This window comes from Phascolarctos cinereus, unplaced genomic scaffold (genome assembly GCF_003287225.1).
Source record: "Phascolarctos cinereus isolate Bilbo 61053 unplaced genomic scaffold, phaCin_HiC Scaffold_4;HRSCAF=312, whole genome shotgun sequence".
Taxonomy (NCBI): Eukaryota; Metazoa; Chordata; class Mammalia; order Diprotodontia; family Phascolarctidae; genus Phascolarctos; species Phascolarctos cinereus.
The window spans coordinates 486,834,146-486,861,329 of NW_027555847.1; the positions used below are offsets into that span (position 1 = coordinate 486,834,146).

Below are 27,184 nucleotides of genomic sequence, written 5' to 3' on the forward strand. Positions count from 1 at the left end.
TTTTCAGAGGCATTTTCAGCAGAATAGGAGCCCTAATGGGTCCTTGAAAGCCTAGGAGTATGGCCATGATAATGGATTGCATATCTGCCATTTGGAGGCCAGCCTATGCTCACCAAGTTGGCTGTAGGGTGATGATTTTTTTTAGCCACAGCAATTTAAAAAATTAATTTCATTTATTTTTTTGTTACATTTTAAGTTCTGAACTCCCCCCACCACCACTAGAGAATGCTACCATCTGATACAGTATGTGTTGTGTGTGTGTGTGTGTGTGTGTGTGTGTGTGTGTGTGTAACTACATTATGCATGCTTCTGTTTATCAGTTCTTTCTCTGAGGGTGGATAGCATCATCCTTCATGGGCCTTTGTAATTGATTTGAATATTTATAGCCTAGTTGTTCATAATTATTCTTCAGACAATATTGCTGTTAGTGTTTACAATGTTAACAGCAGTTCTTAAAGTCTACTAATACACAGGAGAATTGTAATCTGTATCATTAGAAAGAATACCATTCTGCCCTGATGAAATAACAAATCCTTTGAATATTGAAATAAGTACACAATACTATGTTGATGTTACATATTTCTGTATGATGATTCTTTTTGAGTTGAAGGTTTGAATATTTTCTGACATTTTTTGGCGTCCTCTATGTTGCATTTGCCGACAAGTGCTATATAAATGTTAGTTATTATTATTATTAAAAACAGAAGGTTGTTTTGTTGTCATCACCATTTAAACAAGTAGCATATTAATGTGGTTTCGATGGAGAAATAGAAATTTGCTTTCCTTAAAGATAAGTATTAAAATAGTCAGGAGTTTATATTTTGTTGTTTCCCAAGATTATTACAGAAATTATTTTAGTGACAGCTTTGTGTATTTTAGATGTCGTGCATTCCCTGCTGGCAGTTCATTGGTTGGATCAGCCAAATGATGGCCTTGCTCGATAAAGAAGAAGCAGTGGCCGTGCAGCACACCATAGCAGAGATTGCTGATAACTATCCCCAGGCTATCGTCTATCCTTTTATGATAAGCAGTGAAAACTATTCCTTTAAAGATACTTCTGCTGGTCACAAGAAGAAGGAATTTGTGTCAAGGTGATATAACTTAATTTTCTGATAAAATCCTATAAACAGTTAAAGATAATGGGCTTGGTAAAATAAACAAATCTTATCCTGTTTGTAAAATGTTGTTTGATGTGCAATTGATATAATAATAGCATGTGGAAAATTTAGGTGACCAAGAAGCACAGCCTACCACAGAGTGCAAAATGTCAGATTAATAGAGAACTATTGAATTTTTCCATGCTGGATGTGATTTTTCTTGTATGGTTTCTCCCCTTTATCTAAAAGATCCCCCTTTCCTCCCTTTCCTTAAAATTTCTCATTTAGTCTCACCAAATTCTTCTCAAGTTATGGCATTCCATCCCAAGTCCTTGGTATTCATATTGTAGATAAGAGAGATTAGGTGGTATCGTTTTTAAAGTTAGTACCTGAAACTGTTCATGTTCAGTGGAGAGACCTCTTAACAGTTTATCAGCACGAAGCTTCAGTATTCTTCCTTCTATCTGTCTCTGAAGGAAAAAAGTTAAGCTGCTAACAGTAGTTATTTTATTACTAAGCTACTTTTTTAAACTTCATTATATTTTAGCTCCCAAGAGTTAAGCTTTTTATCACCAGATGACTTATTTGATTACTTGTAATTTTAAAAGAAAAATAGAGGATGAAGAATTTGGTAACTGGGTAGAGGATTGACTGGCCTAGGAAGAGCCTTGAGGCAGCTGGACTACCTAGTGGGCTTTTGTAACACCTCAGGTATGGTGATTGGGGGCTAAACCAAGAGAGTGGCAGTGTTAAGAAAGAAGGGTGTATATGCAGAATAAGTATTTTGTGCATGGCTGGGCTGGAGCACCATCTGCTCCTGCCTACTGCTTGCCCACCTCACAGTCTTTTCTTCTGAACAACTAAAAGCAAGTTATTTTTAAAAAGGGGAGGGGGGATGGAGATTGCTAATGAAGGTGATTTTTTCACAGTACAAATTTAGAGACAAATTATGAATACCAAATTGCATATATCAAAAGAAGCCACAATCAGTTTTCAAGAAGATCTCAGTTTTTAGCTTCCAGAAACCAAAACACTAAGGTAAATTTTGGCTAAAGAACCTTGTACGTTTTTCTGCTGTTACAGAAAATATTTGCTTTATTCTTGCCTGTAATGTAACACTGTTAGATTGAAAACAAGAATCTGATGTTTACAGCAAATAGACTGATCTTGAGAGGACATTTACCTTCCTAAACCTGGCAATTTCTTCTTTCATAGGATAAAAAGTAAATTGGATCAAGGAGGAGTGGTTCAAGATTTTATTAATGCCTTAGAGCAGCTCTCTAATCCTGAATTACTCTTTAAGGTAAAAAGAAACAATAGCAGTATGTATTGTGGCTGCCCAGCTGGGTTGCATACAGTGGGGGTGGTATAGGGAGAGTAAGGTATTACCTTACTCAAGGATGCCTAGAACCATTGAGGTAGTTGTAAGTGCCCACTTTCCTTTCTTCTTCCTCCTAATTATGTAACTTTTTAAAGTGTCCTGTAACCATTTCTACAATGCCATTGAGCATATAGTTATTATTATTATTATCATCATCATCATATGTGGTCCTGTTTATAGCTATTGTAAAATATAGACTCAAAATGAGAAATCAAATAAAATGTGTGCTTTATAATTTAGTATTTCTCCTCCCTCTACTATTTTTTCCATGTAGGACTGGGTTGATAACGTCAGAGGTGAATTGATGCAAACCCCTGTAAATAAAAAAAAAATTGAAAAAATGTATGAAGAAATGTATGCAATCTTAGGAAACTTAGGGGTTCCTGGCCTTGGGGCCTTTAGAAAGAAGTTTATTCAGGTACGTATGTAAAGTTCATTCAGTTCAGTAATACGTCTTTTTACGAGATTCTCAATGATAATTTAAGCTAAAAATTAAGTCTGTCAACTTCCCAGATTTCCTTCAGGTTAGATTCTTTCTTCAGCCATATTCATCTCTGTTGTTTTCTTGTATTATATAGGATGGCATATGTTATAGGTTGATTGTTAGGAAGTACAACAAAGCTATCGTTTGCCTTCTATATTCCAAGTTTGGTTTCTCAACTCCATAGGTTATATGTGGTTTAGGAGGCAGGGTAGTACTGTGGGAAGAGCTCTAGATTTGATGTCACCAGAATTCTGGTTGAATCTTAGCTCCACCTCTTGCTGTTTGACCATGGACAAGTCTCTTAAAATCTCTGGGCCTCAGTTTCCTTGTTTTTAAAGTAAAGATAATAATACTTGCACACAAATTCCCATTAATTATCATCATGCCATCTCCCCAGCCATTGCCCAGTCTCTTTTTTGATCCTTCTCTTTGCCTTCAAGTAGCTAAAAAACCAAAAAAACCCTTTTTATTTTCTCTCACTTTTCTCCTTAGCCCTAGTTTATTTTGAGATGTCACCCTTTTGAATTTATTATCAATTCCTTTCCTGCCCTTCCCTCTTTCCTATGTGGCTTTGGAAAATCTGAGTTGGTCAGTAAGTGCTCTGTGCCTCCTCATCAGCCTCTTCAGGCTCTTTTCACCTCATTGTAATTATTTCTCATTCTGTGCTCAGAAACCGTTTTATTAGATCTTTCCTACTGGAAAATATCTGTGTAATTTTAGTGCATGGGAGCCTACTTATCATTCCTTTGAATCCTTTGACATACAATCTCCCAAAACCTGGAGAGCATGTCAAACTATGCCTGAATTTCTTTCCTATGTCATACATGTTTATATACATTTATAGAACATGCACACATGTATGTGTATACATGTGTATGTGCATATATACATATGTTTATATGCATGCGTGTATATGTATGACATAGGAAAGAAAAGTCAGGTATAGTCTGATGTGCAAATACACACACATGCAGATACCAGATAGTATTGGGAGCAATACTAGCAGCTAGAGGGAGGGCATCAGAAAAACTCTAATGGAGTAGAGTCTACTTGAATTGAATTTTGAAGGAAACTAGGGATTCTAAGAGGTGGAAAGTGATTATGGGTAATCATAAGAATGTTATTATTATATTGAAAATGTATATAATACAACTAATTATCTGTGGCATTTTTTCCAGCCTTGAATTGAACGTTAATGTTTAAGGTAAATTTTTATTTTCAGACCTATGGAAAAGAGTTTGACAAATACTTTGGAAAAAGAGGTTCAAAGATATTAGTTATGAAACCCAGTGACTTCAACAGCATTGCTACAGCTTTACTTGATAAAATGAAGGAAGACTCCAGACCACCTGGGAATCTGAAAGAATGCTCACCCTGGATGAGCAACTTCAAAGTAGAATTCTTGAGGAATGAGCTAGAGGTTCCTGGTAGGTTAACAATGTTCTGTTTTCTAGATTCTGGATACACATATTAATTCCCTATGTATATTAAGATCTTAAATGTTTGTTAAAGTGAACTGAATTGCTCTGCTACCTGAATAGAAGTAATTTTTAGTTCCCTTTGTTTTTGTTGTTTCAAAGGTTTGTTTCCTTTTTTAAAAAAATTCTGACCTTCAGTAGCATTTTCATAGACGTAGCAGAATAGAATAAGAGGATTGTATGTGAAACTGCAAATCCCTATTATATAAAACTTAACTTTTCTTTTAAAATATATAATAAATTCAGTATATAACTTTCAAAGCTGTCCTACCTGTCTGTGGTTTCTTCTGTCCTTCCTTTTGTTCGCATCTTTGCATTGGAAAAAAAAAAAGTCTTCACTGCCCTTCCTCAGGCCTCTCCTGTCCTTTCCCTTTCCCCTCCCATCCTTAACATGTCCAACCTCCCCTCAAAAAGAAAGAAAGAAAGAAAGAAAGTCAAAACTCTTGTAAAAGCAGTGTCGTCAGGAAAAACAAATTCTCTCACTGGTCCTTTCTGAAAACGTATGTCGCCTTCTGCTTCTTGAGTCTGTCACTCCTCTGTCAGGAGGCTGGATAGCATGCTTCATCATTGGTCTTTTGGAATCATGACTGGCCACTGCCATTGATCAAAGTTCTTGAGTTTTTCAGAGTTGCTTTAATTTACTACCTATACATCAGGGAGATCATAGATCCAGTGAAGTATGGAAGTTACATTTTGCTAGTATTTCTAATTTTAATAATAATAAGTGCATTATTTAAAGTCACTTGGCACTTATATAAAAATTGTTTCAGAACTATGAAACTGACAACACTTTATACATTAATGGAGAGAATGTATTTGTTATTATTTTAGGTTAGATTAAAAATGGATACAAATAAAGTTAACTTATTTCATTGGAATGTGCATTGGTATTGCAACCCAAACTATGTATCCTTTGATGACAGCTGTAGACAGTCTGAAGATTAGCTGAATGATGACCCTACCTACCCCCCTGGCCATTTTTGAATATGGCATGGATTTTCTAGGTTAGATTTATGAATGAATCTACGTAACAGGAGTGTATAATGAAAGAAGATTTCTGTCTAGCTTATCGCTGTGCTTCAGTCATTCAGGAGGCGTTTAGTAAGTCTGCCATGTGCCAAAAACCGTGCTAGGGATACAAATACCAAGAAGGAACCAATCTCTGCTTTCAAATGGCCAGAAGAAAACATCTCTGAAATTGCATTCGCTTTTGTGTTTTTAGGCAGTGGTAATTCAGCGGTCAGTAAAAGTGAAGCAGTTTAACTCCCAGTCTGATGCTGTCTCCTCAGAACAACAGCATTTCAAACTGCTGTGATTGGTTTTATATTGGTGGGCTGTATATTCCATACAAGCAGTTAAACGGAATTCCAGGAGCTAATATTGCTTATTTTTTGCTATTAAGAGAAAACTGATTCCTATTTTCTTTATGAATTTTTCATACTTTTTTACATGTATAACATGGATGCTATATTAGATCTCCTAGTTAGAGAAATACATTTTAAAAATACAGCACTATTAATAAGAATTTGTTTTCAGCAATCCATTCTTTCACCTTTTTTTCTTTTTAGGTCAATATGATGGCAAAGGGAAGCCATTACCAGAATACCATGCAAAAATAACTGGATTTGATGAACGGGTAAGGTGGCACACATTATCTTATTTTTCTTTAATTAAGATTTTTGCTGTGTGATAGCAGAACCTCTCTTATGTGGAAAAGTGATATGTGTTTACAGTTCAAAAAAATTTTTTAAAATATATTATTTAATTTTATAATAGCATTTATATAACATTTTAATATTTATAAGATGCTGCATATATCTTATCTCATTTGATCCTAAACCACTCTATGAGATAGATGTGTAATTGTTATCCCCATTTTACAGATGAGGAAACTGAAGCTGGGGAAAGTTAAGTGACTTGCTCAGGGTCACACGGCCAGTAAGTGTCTGAGGCAGGATATGAACTCATATTTTTCTAATTCACAGCCCAACATTCTGTCCATTCCGACAGGTGGTCAGGGTAGGTGGTATTATCTCCATTTTACAGATGAATAAAGTCTCAGGAAGGTTTAAAAACTGGTTTTAATATTTTTATCCTTAGCATGTAGCACAGTGTTTTTCACACAGTAGGTATCTAATAAATGTTTATTGCATTGTATTGAAAGTTACTTATCCAAGAGTGCACAGCCAGTAATTAGTCAGCAAACATTTAAGCACCAGATCTGTGCCATGTACTGTTCTAGGCACCAAGATACTGAGACAAAAGTGAAATAGCCCTTACTCTGAAGGAGCTTACATTCTGTTGAGAGAGATAGCATGTTCCTATGCACAGACACAAAGTGATCAGCTGGGGCAGGGCGGCCCAGAAAGGTTTGCTGTAGAGGGGAGTACATGAGCTGAATTTTGAAAGAAATTAGGGTGTCTGAAAGGGCAGAAATGAGGTGAAAGTGTGTTCCATGTATAGGGGACAGTCAAAGCCAGGGCACAGAGTTTGGAAATGGAGTACTGTTTGGGCAATATTATGAATATCTTGCAAGGCACTCCCCTTGCTCCTTTTCTCCCTTGGCAAGCTCATTTTCTGTGGATTCAATTATTAGTTCTTTATAGCTGACCCCCGAGTTTATCGTCTGTACTTCTGGTCTCTTCCTGGGGCTCCAGTCTCACGTTTCTGGCCATTTGCTGGATAGTGCCATGTCATTATCCAGTTGCCCCTTAAATTAAGTCCATCCCAAACTAAACTTAGCTTTCCAAATCTGCTGCAGCCCCCCTTCCCTTTTCTATTTCTGTTAATAATACTCTCATCCTCCCAGTCAACCAAATTTGAAACCAGAGAGTCATCTGTGACTTTCCTTACATCCAGTCAGTATTCAGTACTATGTTGGAAATGGCCCCTCCTCTCTCCCCTTATTTGCAGTCTTACTGCAAACCTCTCAGCTCATAATTTCTTGCCTAGCTGATTGTAATGACCTCTTATCTGTTCTTTGTGCTTCCAGGCTAATATTCATGTAGAATTAACACCTAATTCTCCTAATGCATCACTTTTATGCCATTTCTTTTCTCAGAAATCTTCCATGGCTCTTCATTGGATACCAAATAAAATATTCACTCCTCACCATTATATTTAAGGCTGTTAACAATCTAGCTTCAACCTGCCTTTCTAGCTTCATTTCACAGCCCTTTCATGTACTCTGCTTCTCCAGCCGAAGTGAAAATAGTCTTCCCTTTGCATCCTGTCCTTTTTTGTCTCTGTGCCTTTTCTCGTGCTAGCTCCTGTGCTTTGAATGGATTACTCCCAACTCCTGCTCCCATTATGCTACAACCATCTCCATCTGTTAAAACTCCTTTTTTTTAAGACTCAGCTCAGGGGTCACTTCCTCCGTAAAGTCATACATGATCCATCTAGAAATATTCTAGTCAAATGAAGGCTTTTGTTTCAGAATGGGAACCAAAGAATCTTGGATTTGGAAGGGATCTCAGAGGCCGTTGTGGTCAGGTGCATCCCTAAACAGGATTGACCTCTTTAGTGTCCCCAGTGAGGGTCCCCCTAGGGTGTTCCTGTGGCATCCCATTGCACTTTGGATAGCATTGAATGTTAGGAAGTTTCTCTTTAAATCAGACTAAAACCTGCCTCTATGTGTCATGACTGTGTGAGTAACCTAATTGTGGGACTGAATGAGATCAAAATTCCACAGAATAATACCCAGTAAGAAGCCTCAGGTTTCCTGGCTCTGTTAGTGGCACGATTCATACTCACTCTTTGAAGCTCCATCTAAAACACTTAAATATTTTTCTAAGGTCAAAGTAATGACATCCATCAGAAAGCCCAAACGTATCACCATCCGAGGCAATGATGAGAAAGAATATCCTTTCCTTGTGAAGGGAGGGGAGGATCTGAGACAGGATCAGCGCATCGAGCAACTGTTTGAGGTCATGAATATCATCCTTTCACGAGATGCTGCTTGTAGCCAAAGGAACATGCGGTTAAAAACTTACCACGTCGTCCCCATGACCACCAGGTAGGAATTCCATGAGGTTTGTAAGTCTGAAAAATCGCCAGTTTTGAAATAGTAAGAAAAGAAATCCTTTCATGGGAAAGTCTGCCTGATGAGTTGTCCTCCCTTCATGCTCTTGGATGGTTGGCCAGCTGACTTCTCAGGGTGTAAACATGTCAGGAAAATGGAAGGACACTGGATTGCTTGAAAAAAGCAGGGGATTTGACTTTTATCTCAGAAAAGGTGGGTAGCCAGGTCATGTGAATTTCTGTCTTGCTTAAATCCATTGGATTTATTTATCTAGCCTCTAGATGAAATTTTTAGCACAAACCCTTTGAACAGTTGTCACAAATGCCCAGGGGACTCACGAACCACTAAATGGGAACCACTGATCCAGAGGAAAAAACAAAAACTATTTGTGTCTAAATGTACGTGTACATCTGTTGATTTGTTACTTTTTAAATTGGAGTTTTATTCATACCTTGAATTTTTATTTCAGATTAGGATTGATTGAATGGATAGAAAACACCTGTACATTAAAGGAGCTTCTTTTAAATAATATGTCTGAAGAGGAGAAAGCTGCTTATGAAAGGTAATACAGGGTTTTACTTGCCCTGAAGCTTTGAGACTTAAATCCTTAGGTATGTGTGAAAGCTGAAAATTCAATTTGTCTAAAAAGGCTAGATTTTTTTCATAAATTAAATTTACAGATTCCTTTCTTAATCTGACCCACTATGAATTGAGGTGTTGTTTCCTTTAAAAAAAGAAAAGCCTGTCTTCTCTGATACTGTCATGAGGTACTGTCATTGTCCTTTGTTCTTTTTGCTTCCTTATGAGATGACACTCTTATTTTATTGTACTTCTGAAACAAGTGTAAACCTTTCACTCAAGCACAAGAAATACAGGTGAGAGTATTCCTGTTTCCTGTGACCTCGTAGAGATTGTGTGTTTGTTTCAGGATGTTCACATTGACTGGGATCAGTTAAGGCAGGGAAAAGAGGGAAGAACAATAAGTAAATTCTTTGTTTTAGAAGAATTTAGCTCTTAGCATAGAGTAGGTGTTTGTTCTTTGTGCCATGAGAGAAAATGGGACATTTCTAAATGTGGCCTATGAATGTCCAAAAGCATTGAAAGAGTTTGAAAACGGTCACTAATTCTTCTCATCTGTGATGTTACAGATCAGTCATTTGAGCCAGTGAACCATGTCACAGGTCAAAGACTTAGGTTCTGATTTACATACATTTGACCCTTTCTGACTTACCTTTCTATAAAGTAGAAGAACAGTGTCAACAGTTGTTATTAGCATGTAATGAAAATTATCTTGGCTTCTTTCACGGATTTGAAGTCCAGTGTAAAGAATTTAGGTTGGATAAAATCGGATTTAGATAGGTGAAGATATAAGACGTGAGGAGGGTAATTTCTCTAAGAGAGGGAGAAGTGTGAATAAAAGCATGGAGGGAGAGAAGTATGGGAGGGGGTGTTTTGTTTTTGCTAGAAATAACGATGCATCCTATTTTTCCAGAGGGTTTATGAAGGTGATGAACCTTAAAAGGAAGAGTTTATGAGAATTTATAAGCAGGGAATACGAGTATTGAAGGAGTGATATATTGGACAAGAGGGAGAAAGAGTAGAGGCTGGGAGACCAGTTTGGAGTCTGCCATAGCAGCTCAGGCATGAAAAAATGAAGGTCTGAAGCAGAGTTTTGTGTCCTTTGAAAACAAAGAGCAAGAGTCGTTTTGGCAGAAGCATTAGCAGGCCTTAGTGACCCTACAGCATATAAGAGAGGACCAAAAAATTACACTAAGTATTTGAGCCTGGGTGATTTCCCATTTCTATAAATAGTGACATCATTTTTTTCTGGGGATGATTAAGGCTTGATTATCTTCCATCAGGAATTATTCAAGTAAAAGTAGGTAGAGTATGGTGAAGCTTTTCCTTCTGGGTAACATAATTATTAGCCAGGATTGCCTTACTGGAGAAAGACAATCGGTGTTTCTCTTTAATGTTTCCCTTTTAAGTAATTGAATTGTCTTCTCCTAGAAGAGAAAAATTTTTCTCTAGAGGTATTGAAAAGTCTGTCTCCTAAAGCCAAGAATTCTGAGTTTGTCTGACACGTTGGCTTGTGAGACACCAGTTAGTCAACATCTTCTTGCCTCCACACCTCCGTTCATAAAATGGAATCACAACATTGAGCTGCAGCAGGCAGCTGTATACATTCATAGAAATGAAAGTGATTTCCAGGTACAGTATAACATGGCTGTCTTTTTTCTACCTGTTTAAAAAAGAGACCTTCAGTCAGTTTTAAGTGACATTCTTACCAGTTTTACAAGCTAAAGATTTTTTTTTACTCTTTGTAGGAACAAGCAGAAAGGAGACTTGAATCAAAAGGTCAATTTAGAAACTGACTTACAGTAATGAGTCACAGGAAGTGTACCATCAATGTATCAAATGAGACGACAGATGTGAAGTGCTTAGTGTGGCGTCTGGTGCACGATAAACGCTTCATAAATGCTTATTCTGTTTTCTATCATAAGTGTTTGAAATACTAACTTCCCTTGTAATAAGTGAACACTTTTTACATTTGTGGAAAAAAATGATTAGTCTTTATAGCTAATTGATTAACAAGTACATACCAATTAGTATGTACCAAAGTTGGCTGAACCTATACAATTCTGTATATTTCCCAGTGGGCCAAGCGTTTCACATGTTCTCACAGATGATGTTGAGGACAGCATTCTAAATTCCAATTCTCGAGCAGCAATTTTTATTTTAAAATAATTAAGTCTTGTTTTAATTTAGGCTTTGATATGTATCTGTAAGTGAGGAGAAAGGATAATATTTTAAATAGGGTAAAAAATAGGCTGAACCAACCTCTCCCCCCACCCCCTAAATGTTTACATGTGTTTTTAAAATGGCAGTGTGGAGGCACATGATACTGCCCATCTGTAGTGTCAGCTACCAGGAAAGGGGAGACTGATGAGCTCTATTGAGCTTGAGAGTTCTGAGCCACAGTGAGCTTTGCTGATTGGGTGTCTACACTAAGTTTGACATGAATGTGGTAAGCTCCCAGTAGTGAGGGGCAAACCAACCCAGGTTGGAAACAGCTATAGGCCTGCAAGGAGCCTCAACCCTTCCAGCCTGATAGAGAGACCCAGTCTTTTTTTTTAAAACAGCAATATGATACCTTCCTCATCCACTTAAAACATGAGAATATGGTATAATACTGTGCATTTATCAGTATGGCTTGATCTATAGACATTTTCTTTTACAGTTTAGAGGGTTAAATTATGGTCTAGGTTGCTAGCTAGATAAAATATTTATTAAACACTTTTTATATGCCAGACACTCTGCTAAGTGCTGGGAATACAGATAGAGGCAAATATTAAGACATCCCCCTGACATCAAGGAGCTAATACTCTAATGGGAAAAGAGAGCCCATCAAATGGAGCTAAAGAAGAGGGGGTGTTCTAGGAGCTGAGCCAGGTTTGAAATGAGCATGGCGAGTATGGGGACATTGTCCAGTTGAGGTCCTGGAAAGGAACTCACCAGTGAGAGGAGGAGGCTGCAGGGTGGAGGTATTGACAGGCGTCTGACAAGGAGGTGGAGAAGTAGTCTGAGGAGGCATGGGCTGAGTGAGGTGCGATTGCAATACGGCGCGATTGTATTAAGCAGGAAATTATTGTGTCAGATTGTTTTTCTTTTTATGTCTGTATATTTAGACAGCAGGATAGAGTTATAGTTTTTTAAGATTTTTTTTGCAAATGAAGGACAGTATATACATTAAATTTCATGTCCACTATCCAGAATAACAGAGGCTAATGTTCTGTAACATAATATAGCAAAAGCTTAATTTTTTCCCCCACTCTTCTACTGAGAATGACACCAAACTATATATAAAATTGTCGGGGGGGGGGGATATTCTGAAATTGTATGATCCTAAAGAGAAACTAATTTTTGAATCCTGTTTTTAATTTCTATTTTTAGTGGCCCCAAAGCCCCACATTTGGAATACGGGACCTGGCTAGCAAAAATAACTGGAAAACAAGATATTGGTGCCTATATGTTAATGTACAGGTAAGTGTGCTCCTTCCTTTTTTAAAAAATTAAATTGGCCGGGGCAGCTAGGTGGCGCAGTGGATAGAGCACTGGCCCTGAAGTCAGGACGGCCTGAGTTCAAATCTGGCCTCAGAACAAACATAACTAGGTATGTGACCCTGAGCAAGTCACTTAACCCCAATTGCCAAAAAAAAAAAAAATTAAGTTGTTCTATGAATGGCTAATTGATTAACAAGTACATACCAATTAGTATGTACCAAGCCTGGTACTAAAGATACAGAGATTAAAAATTAGATATTTCCTCATCTCAAGAAGTTTACATTCCATACCCAGTATGTGTCTGTGTTAATACACATATCTATAAAATATGTGCAAGGTAATTTTGCAGGGAAGTTGCTAGTGGCTAGGAGGTAGCATGGAAAGTTTCATGTAGAAAGCTGTATCTTGAAGGAAATAAGGGATTCTAAGAGATAGAAACAAGGAGAGTGTGCTGCACACTTAGATACCAGCTGGTAGAAGCACAGAAATGAGAGAGAGCGTGTTATAGGAAGAGAAAACAGCAAGGCCAGCTTGGCTGGACCAGAGAGTATTTGAAAGGGAGCAGAGTGTAATAAAGCTTGAACGATAGATTGGAACGAGGTTGTGAAGGGATTTAAATGCCAAATAGAGGAATTTATATTTGATCCTAAAGGTATTAGGGAACCATCAGAGTTCATTGAATTAGGAGAGTCAGGTCTGTGTTTTAGGAGGATCACATTGACAGCACTGGAGGATGGATTGGAATAGAGAAAGTCTTAAGGTAGTGAGAGCTCTTGTAGAAGTCCAGGTGAGAGGTGAGGAGAGCCTACGCTATGGTGGTAGCCATGGGAGTGGAGTGGGAAGATTTGGCAACTGACTGGAAATGTAGGATGAGGGAGAGAGAGGAGTCAACATGGTTTACAAACTTTGGGAGACTGTTTGAATCTGCTATTGAAGTTTGGAATCTGAAAAGTTTAGTAAGCAACTGGAGACCAGAGCTGAGGAGAAAAAAAAAAACAAAACCAAGGATAGATTTATATATTTAAGTGCTGTCTATCTACATTAGAGATGTTAGGTGAACCCATGGAACCTGGTGAGGTCACCAGGTGAGAGAGCAGGGAAAGAAAAGAGAAGAGGGTCCAGGATAGAGCCTTAGTAACACACACAGTCAGGCATGATATTGATGGAGATCCCTCAAAGGAGATCAGAAAGGACCAGTCCAACAGGAAGGAAAAGACCCAAGAGAGAGCAGTGACACAAAAACCCAGAGATGAGAGAAGACACAGGAAGAGGAGGTGGTCAGCAGCATCTCTTGTTGAAGAGAGGTCCGGAAGGAGGAGGGCTGAGAAAAGACCATTGGATTTGACAACTTAGGGATCTTTTGTAACTTCAGAGACAGTATAGACAGATTTCTGTAAATTTGCATTACAAAATTCAGCTCTCCTGCCTGCAGGTGGCAGTTGAGGAGTGAGTGCCAAGTTCCATATTATGTAGCTCACAGAGTTGTGATAAGGAAAGCATTGTGTTTTGTAAGTCTTCAAATGCTGTGTAAATTACTGTTACATATTATTATTATTATTATTATTATTATTATTATTATTGCTTCTTCCTATTTCTAGGAAAATTTTAGTTACTGTTAAGTATAATATATTTTAATGAAAGAAGTTAGGTTCTTAGTAGTTAGTGTGTTTTGATGCTCATATTTCTAAATTAATATGCTTTACATTTTTTCTTGAAAATAGTATGTTGTGGTAATATTATTCTTTTTGCATTTTTCTTAAATGTTATTAAATGATATTTATTAATTCAAGTTTAAAAATATTTATTAAGCATCTGTTATATGAAAAACAGAGATAGTACAGCATATTGAATTAGAGACTTGGCCTTGGAGCCAGGGAGACCTGGCTTTAAGTTCTGCCTGTTTTACACGATGACTGAGAGTCCCTGGGCAAGTCATTTAACCTGTCTATGCTTTAAGCAATTCTCTAAGACTATTAGTTGCAGAAATCAGTTACCAACCTGAATTGATAGAGGAGAGGGAGTGTCCGTACCTCAGAGTTTCCTATACCAGTGAAAACACAGATATCCTGTCCCTACCTTTATACCTGTGTGAAAACCACAATGCTACTTTCTTCTCTTAAGGGAATGAACGATTGAATGGAAAAATATTTATTGAGTGCTTTCTATGACTAAGAACACATCTAGAAGGGTTCAGATTCAGGGCAAATGGGAAGGCCTGGAAACCCTGTGAATGTGCGGGCAGGGCAATTGGCAATGCGTAGGGGTGCACCAGGGCAGATGGTGAGGCCCAGAGGACTTTAGGACAGTGGCAGGACAGGTGTCTTCTGTCTTACCGGACGGATCGTAGTTGATGAATCATAGCTGATGAATCATAGCTTACGGAAGCAGTAAACAATCATGGCACATAGTGGGTGCTTCATAAATGTTTACTGATTGATTGATGTCTCCTTGGCCCTGAGTGAGAAGGATTGAGGGTTCTAACCTGTGGCTGTTGAGGGTGGAATGGGCCAGCCAAAGAGTCAGAATGTAGTAGGGATTTTTTTGGGTCCTCCCAAAGGCACAGGAATGTGATAGAGACTGATGGCTAGCCACGATCAAGAAAAGGGAAGAAGGGGTCTTTGAGGGAAGGTTGGAGGAAGAGCTCCTGTGGTGGCTAATACTTCCTGAAGCCCAGTCAGGGTGACCAGGTCAGGGGAGGGGGGAGAATGGCAACATCAGTGGCACCTGTTCTTGCCATGCTGACCCATGGGCTCCAGGTAGCCCTGAATGAAGGAGGGGCAAGGGGACTTACCCTCTAAGATAAGACACATACACAAATTAACTGTATTACAGAATAGAATATGGCAACTGTAAAGGAGAGGCGAAAACAGTGCTTTCCTGTAAAGTAGGCCACAGGACATGAGCTTTTGGGATTTATCACTGTATCTGTACACTAACAAGTTGAAGTTAATGTTATACTTTCACCATAGTTGTTTTTCTATTGAGATGATGTGATTTTATCCTAATAGTTGATCAGAATTCTTCAGTCATATGTGGAGGCAGCTAGGTGGCACTGTGGATACAACTGTGAAGCTAATTCAAGTCTGGCCTCAGACACTTACTAGCTATGTAACCCTGGGCAAGTCACTTAACCTCTATCTGCCTCAGTTTCCTTATCTGTAAAATGGAGATAATAATAGCACATACCTCCTGGAGTGGTTGTGAGGATAAATGAGATACTCATAAAGTGCTTTGCAAATCTTAAGGCCCTATGGAAATACTAGCTCTAGTAAAATAGATTATGAACAGATCATCCAAATACAGTCATTTGATACTTGAGTTTCATTTGAAGCAAACATTTTAAAATTTAAATCTCAAGAATTTCAGTGCTGAATTTCAATTTCAATAAAGTTGTATTATTTAATCATAGACGAGCCAATCGTACAGAAGCTACCACATCTTTCAGAAACCGAGAGACTAAAGTACCAGCAGATTTGTTAAGGTGAGTAAACTTCCTTTAACTATTTTGAAACCATATGTCTGTACTAGTTAATGAGACATTGCTTCTGAATTCCATAGGAGGGCCTTTGTTAAAATGAGTACAACCCCTGAGGCCTTTCTGGCTCTTCGATCCCATTTTGCCAGTTCTCATGCACTGATGTGTATCAGCCACTGGATTCTAGGGATTGGAGATCGGCATCTATCCAATTTCATGATCAACATGGAGACAGGTGGCATGATTGGAATAGATTTTGGGCATGCATTTGGATCAGCTACACAGGTATGTTTTTTAGAGCCTCTGAAGTATGGTATTGGGCTGCTCTTTTCTGTTGATTTAGTTGTCATATAGCAGTCTAATATTATGAAGCAGTTATGGCAGGACCCTATAAATTTGATTATTGGGGTTTTTACACCTCTTCTTTTCTGTGCAATATATTCACAGGAAAGGCAGGGTTCACATCCTCCTTCATGTTATATACAAACACCATACAAATGCAGTAATGGTTAAAGGATGGTTGTAAACTTGTATTTTGAGATTTTTAGTAAATATTTTTTATTTTCTATGTGACCTTGTTTTTCTCCTCTTTAGTTTCTACCAGTCCCTGAGTTGATGCCTTTTCGTCTAACTCGCCAATTTATCAATCTGATGTTACCAATGAAAGAAACTGGTCTTATCTACAGTGTCATGGTGCATGCTCTAAGAGCCTTTCGCTTAGATCCAGATCTTCTCATCAGCACCATGGATGTATTTGTAAAGGAACCTTCTTTAGATTGGAAGGTAGGTTTTGGTTATATTAAGTTTTTTTATTCTGCTGTCTCCTCACTGAATTATAAACCTGAGAGGCATCAGATTATAACTTTAGTAAAGCTTTTACGTATTTTTATTGCTTTGTATAGTGTTATTTGAAACTAATATTTAAATTGTAGATGATAAATGTCAGGCTCATCTTGCCTGAAAACTAGCTATATAAAAACTGAGCAGAAGCCAGAGGGACAAATAGTTGTTCATCTTGGTTAAGGCAGAGGAAAGGAAAGCTCAGTGGAGGCTGACATAGTTGAGCTGTGGGTGGAAAGGTAATTCTTTGGATGTCCTTTCTGTGACATAATGTCTGAAAGTTGGAAACATCTAACAGTGAGCTTACCTGAATCACATATTTATGTTTATTACTTAGTATTTTGTCCCCCCCCCACCTTATATACCTCAGAGTTTCTTTGTAAGCCATAAAGAATAAAAGTTAGTGAACCTCTTCATGTGTAACTGAACATATATTCAAAAATAACTTCAATCTACTGTGTCATTAAATTCATAAACACTGGTATACATTTTTAACACCGCCTAGTTATAATTAGGCATAGACATCAGTTTGCCTGGAAACCATTTCTGGAAGTTTGTTTGGGAATTTGTTCTGTGTGATTGTGGTCATGATTATATAATTGCTACATAGAGGAAAAAACAGTGTTGTTCTGTCTTTAGAACTTTGAACAAAAGATGTTGAAAAAAGGAGGATCATGGACCAGAGAAATCAACATTACTGAAATAAACTGGTATCCTTTGCAGAAAATAAATTATGCTAAGAGAAAGTTAGCAGGAGCCAATCCTGCAGTCATTACTTGGTAAGTGTTACTCATATGAGACTTGTTCGATTTTGTGTTAATGACCAAAATTGCCCTTGCTAAGATGAAGAAAATAAACTTTTTTTTTAAACCAGTCTTAAAAGGTTATCTGAGACTTTCTGGGGTGAAGAGGGGGGTTGGAGAAGGATGAAAAAAAAGAGTCATTTGACCATCCAAGAGAATATTGTATTTGTATACTACAAAGTTTTCTTTTTCCTTTAGCTCTTTAAGGGTAAAATTAAGGAAGCCTAATAGGCATAGCACTAAACAGGAAAACTAGAAAGCATTGGCTCCTGTTACATCTTAACCTCTGATACTTATCTTTATTGATACTAGGTTGTCATTTAGAAATGCTGATTTCGACTCAGTACGAAGTTGTTCTTCATTCTAATAATCAAAACCTTCCAAAAATGGAATGGATTACTTGAGTTTTCCATGATTGTGGGTATTTGAGTAGAGGCTAGATGATAATGCCTTGTTAGGGATGCTGTAGAGAGGATCAGTGCATCCGTCAGGGGTACCTCTGGATGATCTGAAAGGTCCTCCCCAATACTAAGAACGATTTTCCTGAAATTTCAAGCAAATGTAAGTGTCCAAAACCGCTTTTTACTTCCATAACCCGAAGGAGAAAGTTATTCTTGGGAATTAAGAGGAAAATGGCCAGAGAAAAACTTGATGAACTCTGTAGCTTTTGCTTAAGGAGATGATCTCTGAGGTCCTTTTCTCTTCTAAAAATCCTATGATTCCATGGAATTGGGGTTGTTGAATTTATTGTAAGTGATGAAATGAAGAGATTATCATAGCACAGTAAGGAATACAGCCATAGAAAGAAACAAATACATGGTTTAAAATAATGTGATTTTTTTTTTCAGTGATGAATTACGCCTGGGCCATGAGAAAGTCTCTGCCTTTGAGTATTATGTGTCCGTAGCTCGAGGAAATAGAGATTACAACATTCGTGCTGAACAACCAGAAGACGGGCTTTCAGAAGAGACTCAAGTCAAGTGTCTTATGGATCAGGCTACAGACCCCAATGTGCTTGGCAGGACTTGGACAGGATGGGAGCCCTGGATGTAAATCTGTAGAGAAGAGGAAGGTATCAAAGAAAAATTACCTGAAGTTCTTAGAATTAAATAGGCCCTGAAGCACTGAAGAAAAGAAACCTAGTTTGAACTTCATTTTGTGGAATTGAATGTGATTCATGGTCATGATAAAAACTAATGCCATTATAACAGTAAGAATAACGTTTATAGCAGGAGAAAAAATATAGGCCCACACCAAGACCAAAGATGAGATGCTTTTTAAAAACTATAGGTCTTTTTCATTTAAGCATGTTCTAGATGCTCAAGTTAGCTATCCACCTACATCCGTTGTGATTTTATCCACTATCATCTTGGGAAGTTTCTTAGCAAACTGACAACTAATAAGGTTGAAATTTTCATGTATTATTCAAACTGGTCATAGAAATGGGAGGTAATGACCCACCCGTAGCCAGAATCTGGGGGAAAAAAAAAAGACCAAAAGCATACATTATTTGCTGCTTGTAATTACTGTCTTTTAACTTTTCTTTATAAATAAAACAATAGTAGACCCATACTAATGTCCTATTTTGGATCCATTTTATAGGGTTTTTTTTTTCCTCTTCTCAGTTTTGGCAGATTTACTTAAAAGAAAAAATCTTTGAGAAAAATTTGGCCTATATGACCAATTTCTGCTAGTCTGATCCATAAAGGAGAAAAGATAAAAAGTGCCTTGAGTTAAACTTATACATTTACATTCCTCTCTTATCCTCAGCACAAAGATAACTTCAATGAATCCCCACATATGCTGACAAATGATACCAAAGTACAATGCGTCTTGTTTGTGAAATATTAAAAATGACTCTACATTTGAAGAAATTCCATACTTCAAACACAAAACTGCAAGCATTACAGATCAGTGAAGAACTCATTTAGAATTAACAAGATTGTGTAATTAAAAATCACTTCTTTAGTAAGCACTGAAGTCTCAGCTCCCCTTAACATGTCCTCAGGACAGTGATGCTTTTTATGGTGACTAATTTTTTGGAACCATTCGTAGACCTCAGTGTGAAATAAAATTGGGCTTAAATGATGATAGGTATAATAAAGTTAATATTGGACACAGCATGTCTGGCAGGTATGAAGTTGTAAAGTCTAGAGTTGGGGCTTGTTAAAAGGAAAATGAATAATACAGGTTGGTTGTCTTTTTTTTTTAAGTAGTTTCGACAGAATAATTCAACTTCTCTAGTAATGCATTGTGTCACTAGTTAATTCTAGTATAGTCAGATGGATCCCATTATGGCACTGAAACATTTATATTTTGTGAAGAGTGTTCTCAACAAATGACATTTATTCAGCCAAAATATTTTATCTTTTCAGGAAAAATAAGTGAGATCATGTATGTGAAAATCTACTATGTATAAAATCCAGTGGATACTCTTTGCTGCATCATGGAGACAATCAGACCAGAATTTAGCTAACTTTTGATTTGGACTGTTCAAAAAATACTCCATTTTCTTTAGCTATTATAATTTTGATTTTTTTTCCCTCACATATGCAAATGCAACTGAATATATCCAATCCTGATTTTAAATGTTTGTTTCCTTATAATGTGGAATGAGTTTGATTTATCTGCATTGTGTGAAATTGCTGAACTTGTGAACTACTTTTTACATTTTATATCAATAAAAGAAATGTCACTTCAAGTTTACTGTATGGAAGTGTCTGCAATCAAAGCTTTTTGCTTGGAAATGACTACATAACTAATTATGAGTACAATAAAAAAAAAAATCCCCAAGCTGCAGCTTACCTTGTGTTCAAAAACCAATTGTAAAACTCAGTCAGGGGGCAGCTAGGTGGTGCAGTGGATAGAGCACCAGCTCTGGAGTCAGGAGGACCTGAGTTCAAATCTGACCTCAGACACTTGACATTTACTAGCTGTGTGACCCTGGGCAAGTCACTTAAACCTGATTGCCTCACCCAAAAATAAACCAAAAAACTCAGTCAAGATGGTGAATTACCCTCATCACATGTTTATGAGGGACGTGTCTGACTACTTTGGCCTATAATTGAAGAGCAAAACTTAGGCTTGTGGTTGTTGCAAGCAAGATTATTTGATTTTGCAAATAGTAATGTCATACCTGGAGCTACCCCAAGACTGATGACATGGTAAGGTCACTATCACCCAAACCAACAGCTCTTAGCCCTCACTGATGTGTTTCCTTTTAAGTCAGTATTTTATCACAAGAACCTCATGTTGTAGTGAATTGTAGTAGCAACAGGTATCCAATAACAGTGAAAATAGATCAAATACTGTCACCTCCCAAGCCACCTATTCCCACAGTCCTGACTCCCAACCTTTCAAGTCACTAAAGCTACCAGTCGTGCCTCAGGTTCAGTAACTACGCTAGAGCTCACTCTCGACCTATTGAGATGGGTAGAGGGAGAAACGCTTATCCCCACAAAAACAGCTGATCACATCTCCATCGTTGGGTGCCACCAGACTAATAAGAGATTAGGTCCCAGGTGTTGATCACGTGATTAGGAGCAGTCTCGTGGAACTCATTCTGCACAACTTCACTGAGGCTCAAGCCAGACATCTGGAGGAGTAACGAAACCTGAAGCAATATCAATGCTGTGCTGCGTCATACCCAAAGGAGGCCCTCAGCAAGAGGGGAGAGGACATCATCTACAAAATGAGCAGGATGCAATATGCCAACCTAATTTCTTTTTCTTTTGGCTGCTTTCCTTCCTAATGCTCTTTTCAAAATCTCCTTCCTGGAAATGTCCCAGTGCTGCTGCTTGCTGTGGTACGCCTCCAGGGATCGTAGTCAGTCTCAAAGATTACCTAGAGTAAATTTAAAGAGATCCCTACTAATTATAATGGGAAGAAGGATATTTAGTTTTTAAGGAAGAGCTTTTATACTTCTGAAACTGAAGCATCTTTTTTTTTCTTTTTTTGCTGCTGGACTAAAGCCTGGTTTTACTACATCTCGCTCCCAAGTTTCTTGATAGAGCATCAGAGTTTGGCATGCCCTACAACCACAGGGAATGCCTTAGGCTTGCAGGAACTCTGGCTCCAGGTGTGGGAACCAGTAGAAAAAAATTGAGATCTCAAAGACAAGCTGAGAGATTTTGCCAGGAAACTGAATAGATTAAAATCATTTTTCCCCCCAAAGGACTGTGAATCTGAAAGGACAGCCCTGAATGAAGTGCATCAATGTGGTCAGTATTCTGGGAACAAAATATATTAGGATCAAAATATATTAGGTCCGAAGGATGCCTTTGTCATACCAAACAATAAATAACCAAATAAAAATGCACTAAAAATACACAGCACTGCATTTGTCCTAAAATTTCCAGTCTATTGTTTTAATGACAGTGTACTGACTTGTAACTCATTTTATGTAGTACATTAGGAAGGCAAAACACTTTCAGTTGTCCCTTAGGGACCGGCTCATCGAACAGTTGGTGTGTGTAAAGCACTGTTTGGAATGCGGCTTCCAACATGCCCTCGTGGAGCTGACAGTCTGATAGATAAGAAAATGAATGAAAGGTATTTAGATGCTTATGGCAGGTAAAGTGTAACATTGTTTTCATTTAATGTAGAAATTAGCTTTGTAGTGTTATGATGTCATGACTTCATCATTTGGTAGGCATTTAATAAATGCTTATTAAATTGTAAACATGGAACACTACTCCGATGAATCTTTTTCTCGGGATATTCTTTAAGGTAGAGGGTTATTTTACATGTAGTTTTGAGTATAATGTCAGAATCATTTGGCAAACAAGACAAATGTTACCCTGCGGTGCCCTGAAGTGTCATGATGTTTGGCCAGCTTGCTCCATGCATCCTGAAATGTTTTGTCATGCAGAAGTTCACTAAGTAAGGCTCACTAACTGAGGTTTGCTGCTTATATGAAACTTAAATGCTAATCACTGGAGGATATCAGTGATACAAAGGGGATACTAACTGTACTTAGTGATTGATATTAGGGGAGAGCACACCCAAATGATCTATCATTAGAAAAAGCCACTTCAACCCTGAAGGGGTATCCCCTGGGGAGGGGGAGTCAGGAAGTATAGCCAGCTGTCTCTGAATCTCCATTTTATACCACTTGTAGCAATCCATCAAAAAAAAGGACTATTTGTGCATTCAAAAGGTTGGCCCTCAGCCCTTGATCAGCAAGCTCTGACCAAGTACTTACCTGGTGTCCATTTCCTATGCTAGGCATAGTAGACTATGCAGGAGAAGAAGGTGCAGTTCTTGCCCTCGAGAGCTTATCATCTAAAAGTAAGCAGAAAACAATTATAAAGAAACTCTAAGACAAGCTAACTGAAGTCCATGCAATAAACACTAGGAACTCCATCCATTTTGCCAAGGAAAAAGTACAAGAATGCATACAGTGAAAGGTTTTTAGTCTTAAGACATGTTCAAGAGAATCTTGTGTTGAAGCTTGAAGGAAATATAGAATTTGGATTGTCGGAAAGGAGGTTTTGAGGTTTGCAATAGGGAACAACACTGATGTTTTGTTCTCTAGTGGATGGGGAATATTAGTCATGAAATATCGATTGGTGGGAGCCAAGGCCAGAAATGAGAAGACTGGTTGGGAGGCTGTTACTATGATAGCCCATGCATTTGGTAATGAGGATTTGCACCAGGATAATCATGGTTAGAATAAGAAAGTTATTCATGCTAAGAGATGTTTCCAAGGTGGAACCTCTAGGCTTTAGTGAGGTGATTTGATGTGGGGAGAGGAAAAGCAATTACGAACTGTTTCAAACATAGGTACTGGGTAAGTATCAGTGATGGAGAAAGGGAATCTAGGAGAAGGAAGAGCTAGGTAGTAGCTAGATAGAGCTAGATAGAGCACTGAGCTTAGAGTCATAAAACTCAAATTCAAATCCTGCTTCAGATAGTTAATAGCTGTGTGGCTCTGAATAGGTCTCTGTTTCCACATCTGTAAAATGAAGGTGTTGGAATCAATGGCCTATAAGAACTCTGCAGGCTCTAAATCTATGGACTTTTAAGTTTGAGGAGGTTGGTTTCCTTTTTTTGGCTAGGCAATGCGGTTAAGTGACTTGCCCAGGGTCACACAGTAAGTGTTATGTGTCTGAGGCCATATTTGAACTCGGGTCCTCCTGAGTCCAGGGCCAATGCTCTATTCACTGCGCCACCTAACTGCCCCTAAAAATGCACTTTTATTTATTTATTTTTTGTTAAGTGAGGCAATTGGGATTAAGTGACTTGCCCAGAGTCACACAGCTAGGAAGTATTATGTGTCAGAGGCCGGATTTGAACTCAGGTCCTCCTGACTCCAGGGCCAGTGTTCTATCCACTGTGCCACCTAGCTACCCCATAAGTTTGGGGAGTTTCCAAATGTTATTTATTCTGAAATTAAATGTCCCCACCCAAAAAGGACTTCCACAAACACAACAGAACTCAAACAAGATACTCTCTGAAACTGGATCTCCATTTTACAGAGGGATCCTCACAAGTTACAACTGCAGGAAAAATGGTAAAACTCCGTTGGACCTTTCTGACTTCACTGCACTGCACTGCAATTCCAACTAAAAAAGGCTTTTCCTAACTCCGTGGTGAGAATGCTGGCCCCAGTGACAGAATGTCTGCCCAGCTCCCTAGCTGTCCAAGACACTTCCATTCCAAGCCATGAGCTGAGTAGGGTCATGCACTTTGGACATTCACCAGATCCCTCTCTATACATTAAACAATGGACAGAAGAGAACCAAAAGAAGTTTGGGAGGAAGTAGACATACAAAACAGTTTGGGAAGAAACTTGTAGAATTTTTACATTTTTTTTTAAAGCAAGTAGTATAAAGTAGAGATTCCCACTTGGGGATCTAGGGATAGCCCTGGAGGGTTGGGGTGGCTTTTTCTAATGATTTACCATTCTGGCACGTTTTCCCATCATATCAATCATCAAGTACCGTTAGGATCTCCCTTGTATCACTGATACCTTCCAGTAGTTAGCACTTCAGTTTCATAAAACCAGTAAACTTCGACCAACTTTTACAAAGGGTTATTTACTGAGAGGATCTAACAAAAGCAGAAGTACAAACATTTCCCCTCTGAGACTCACACTCCCTCCTTTGCCACCTCAGTGCCTGTGGTAAGTGGGTTCAATCTGAAATCATTTGCCCCCACCCCTTCACTTCTATCGTAGGACCTACTAGTGTCATGATTTCAGGGTCAGTCCAATGACCTCACTGGATCCTCACTGCTCTGGTGCCACTGAACCATGCTCACTGTCCACAATCCCTGGCATGGATTCTAGCTCCCAGATGTTTGATGGCTCTCCTGATCTTTCAAAGATTACAAGTGGGCAGCTTAGTCTGTTTCATTTCCAATACTTCTTCACCATATGGTGACAGAAGCAAACACAGGACTTCATACCACCCAGAGTGGAAAGAGGAGGCCATGGGTATGACCTTTCAGCAACAGCATGGCCGTGCTCTCACAGCTTCATGCCGACTCCAGGTGATTAAGGGGCCCAAGGCCCCTTCTCAGAGGCACACAGCAACACCTCCTCCCTGGACACCAGAGCAGGACAAAGTGATAAGTTGCTCCCAAAGGAGTCCTGTGAACTTACTCCCAATTCCAGCCCAGTAGGCAATCAAAAGCATTTCTTCACCATGTGGTTGGTAGACTAGAAAAAGTCATAGCTGTGCATGCTCTTAAGCGGAGGTCGGAACCTTCCATTACATTTCATCACACCCATCGAGAGGCAGGTTCCCCAGGCCATCCCATCTGATTTGGCAGCAAGCAGAGCACTCTACATGTTCTCCGAGGATGGGGCTCCAATTGGCCCCACAATTACACATGGTTTTCCATAGTCCAGAGCTCTTTAGATTTCATCTGCTTTGTAGATGGGCGATGTTTGGCCCATTCATCTGTGTGGCTATCACACTGCCCTACATGCACTAACTAGTATGCTGATAAATGTTTAACAACCAGTTCCCTGGGGGTGAAATGAGACACGTTTTTAAGTTTAATTAACATTTAACATTTTCTCCATCATTTTTTTTAAGTCGAGACTAGATACTCAACAAAACAGTAATGCCCTGATTTGTAGCATTTGTCAATTTCCATGGCGTAAAGGCTCACACTGAAATTTAACAGCTCAGCACACACCTGCCGTAATGGGACTGCCTCTCACTGTGACTCTGAGGTTAATTCTGGCTAATTCGTGTGAATTAACAGCATAGGATTTCATCAGCGGCTGCAAAAGATATGATTGACCATCTGGCTTGCCGAATAGCTCTCTAATGTTAAGGGGGGAAAGGCTAAAGGTTCAATGTGGACAATGCAAATATTTAAAATCTGGAAGAAGGATGCTTCATTAGGATATCTACTTAAAGATATCCACTTAAACTTGTGACACATGTGGGGTTTTTTTTTTTGGCTGTACAACATGATGGCTCTTCCCAGAATTATGCTGTGGTGGCTGTCAGTTTGTCAAACACAAGAAAAAGTAGCTTCAAGTGGAAATTGCAATATTACTCCCTTTCTCCTTCCTAATGAGTGTGCCCCTTTCAAGTTAGAAACTTAGCCAGTATTATCCACCTTCCAGGTGGCACTTTATTTTATTTTTCTTGTATGTAGTAAATGGGTTTTAATATAGTGGCAAAATTGCATTTTGATAGGTCCACTTCTATTAATGTCCTGGGGGGGTGCGCTGGATACATGACCTCTTTAGAAAATGAAGCGCCAGGAGAACAATGGTTTTAAATACTACCAGTGCAGCAGAAAATCCAGTGTGGCAGTAACAGAAGCCAAGTAAATGGCCTTTGGTTTAAAATGAATCCAACAGAATGTAAACTCCTGAAGTGCAAAGGACTGTTGTGTTTTTGTCTCTGCGTCCCCAGCACCTACCATAATTCCTTAAACACAGTGGGCACTTCATGAATGTTTGACTGAATTAAATGGCTGATTTGAAATACACTAATATATATATGGGTTAGCTTTGCCTGAGCTCAGCCATCTTTTATCTTAGTTACCTTCCAAAGGGTCCAGCAGGGTGATGCACCAAGAGCCACCCCAGGTTCTCAAGCTTGGGAAGCTAGCAGTCATTGATAAGTTTCTTATTTATGAGGGTTTCAACTTTGCCCAGATTTGCTAAATGATTCACTAAGTGCTTGCTAAGTCAATATGTGACTCAGCCTATGCAAATAGAGCCCTGAATGTTTGGAGACAACCTTGCTTTAATTCTTCTGCACTGCTTTAAAAAAAAAAAAAGAAAAGGAAAAAAAAAAGGAGCCTTTGTCCGAGCTCTGTGACTTCATGGGTGTAAGGTCTGTGAGGGCAGGGATCACTTCTATTCAACTTGGAAACCCCTCTTGGGTTGTCCCCCAAACCAAGCACACTGCTTCGCACATGGCAGCAATTCAGTGTTGCTTGCAGTAATGAGTGATTTGTGTCAAAGGTAAGTTGTCAAAGTATCTCAGAACTGCTTACCTGTTTCCCAGGCTAACCTCTAAAGTGTATACTGGGGGAGAATATATTTTCCTCACATGATCATTTTAT

The 27,184-nt window shown here is 38.6% G+C and overlaps 1 protein-coding gene and 1 long non-coding RNA gene across 2 annotated transcripts in view; one reads left to right on the top strand and one right to left on the bottom strand.

Annotated features, from left to right (window-relative positions):
* PRKDC (protein kinase, DNA-activated, catalytic subunit) overlaps window positions 1-20,345 on the top strand; it is a 166,070-nt gene extending 145,725 nt beyond the window's left edge. The window contains 13 exon segments of the mRNA XM_020992492.2: window positions 880-1,091; window positions 2,313-2,400; window positions 2,753-2,896; window positions 4,185-4,389; window positions 6,009-6,076; window positions 8,235-8,455; window positions 8,931-9,023; window positions 12,416-12,505; window positions 15,936-16,007; window positions 16,085-16,286; window positions 16,596-16,784; window positions 17,481-17,620; window positions 18,493-20,345. Coding sequence (XP_020848151.1) covers window positions 880-1,091; window positions 2,313-2,400; window positions 2,753-2,896; window positions 4,185-4,389; window positions 6,009-6,076; window positions 8,235-8,455; window positions 8,931-9,023; window positions 12,416-12,505; window positions 15,936-16,007; window positions 16,085-16,286; window positions 16,596-16,784; window positions 17,481-17,620; window positions 18,493-18,697 — 1,929 coding nt within the window. The 3' untranslated portion in view covers window positions 18,698-20,345.
* LOC110212511 (uncharacterized) lies at window positions 17,785-27,184 on the bottom strand. The gene is made up of 3 exons (XR_013486227.1): window positions 25,251-27,184; window positions 22,848-22,927; window positions 17,785-18,699 (listed from the first exon to the last, which is right to left on the bottom strand). It is a non-coding gene; the product is annotated as an uncharacterized LOC110212511 (long non-coding RNA).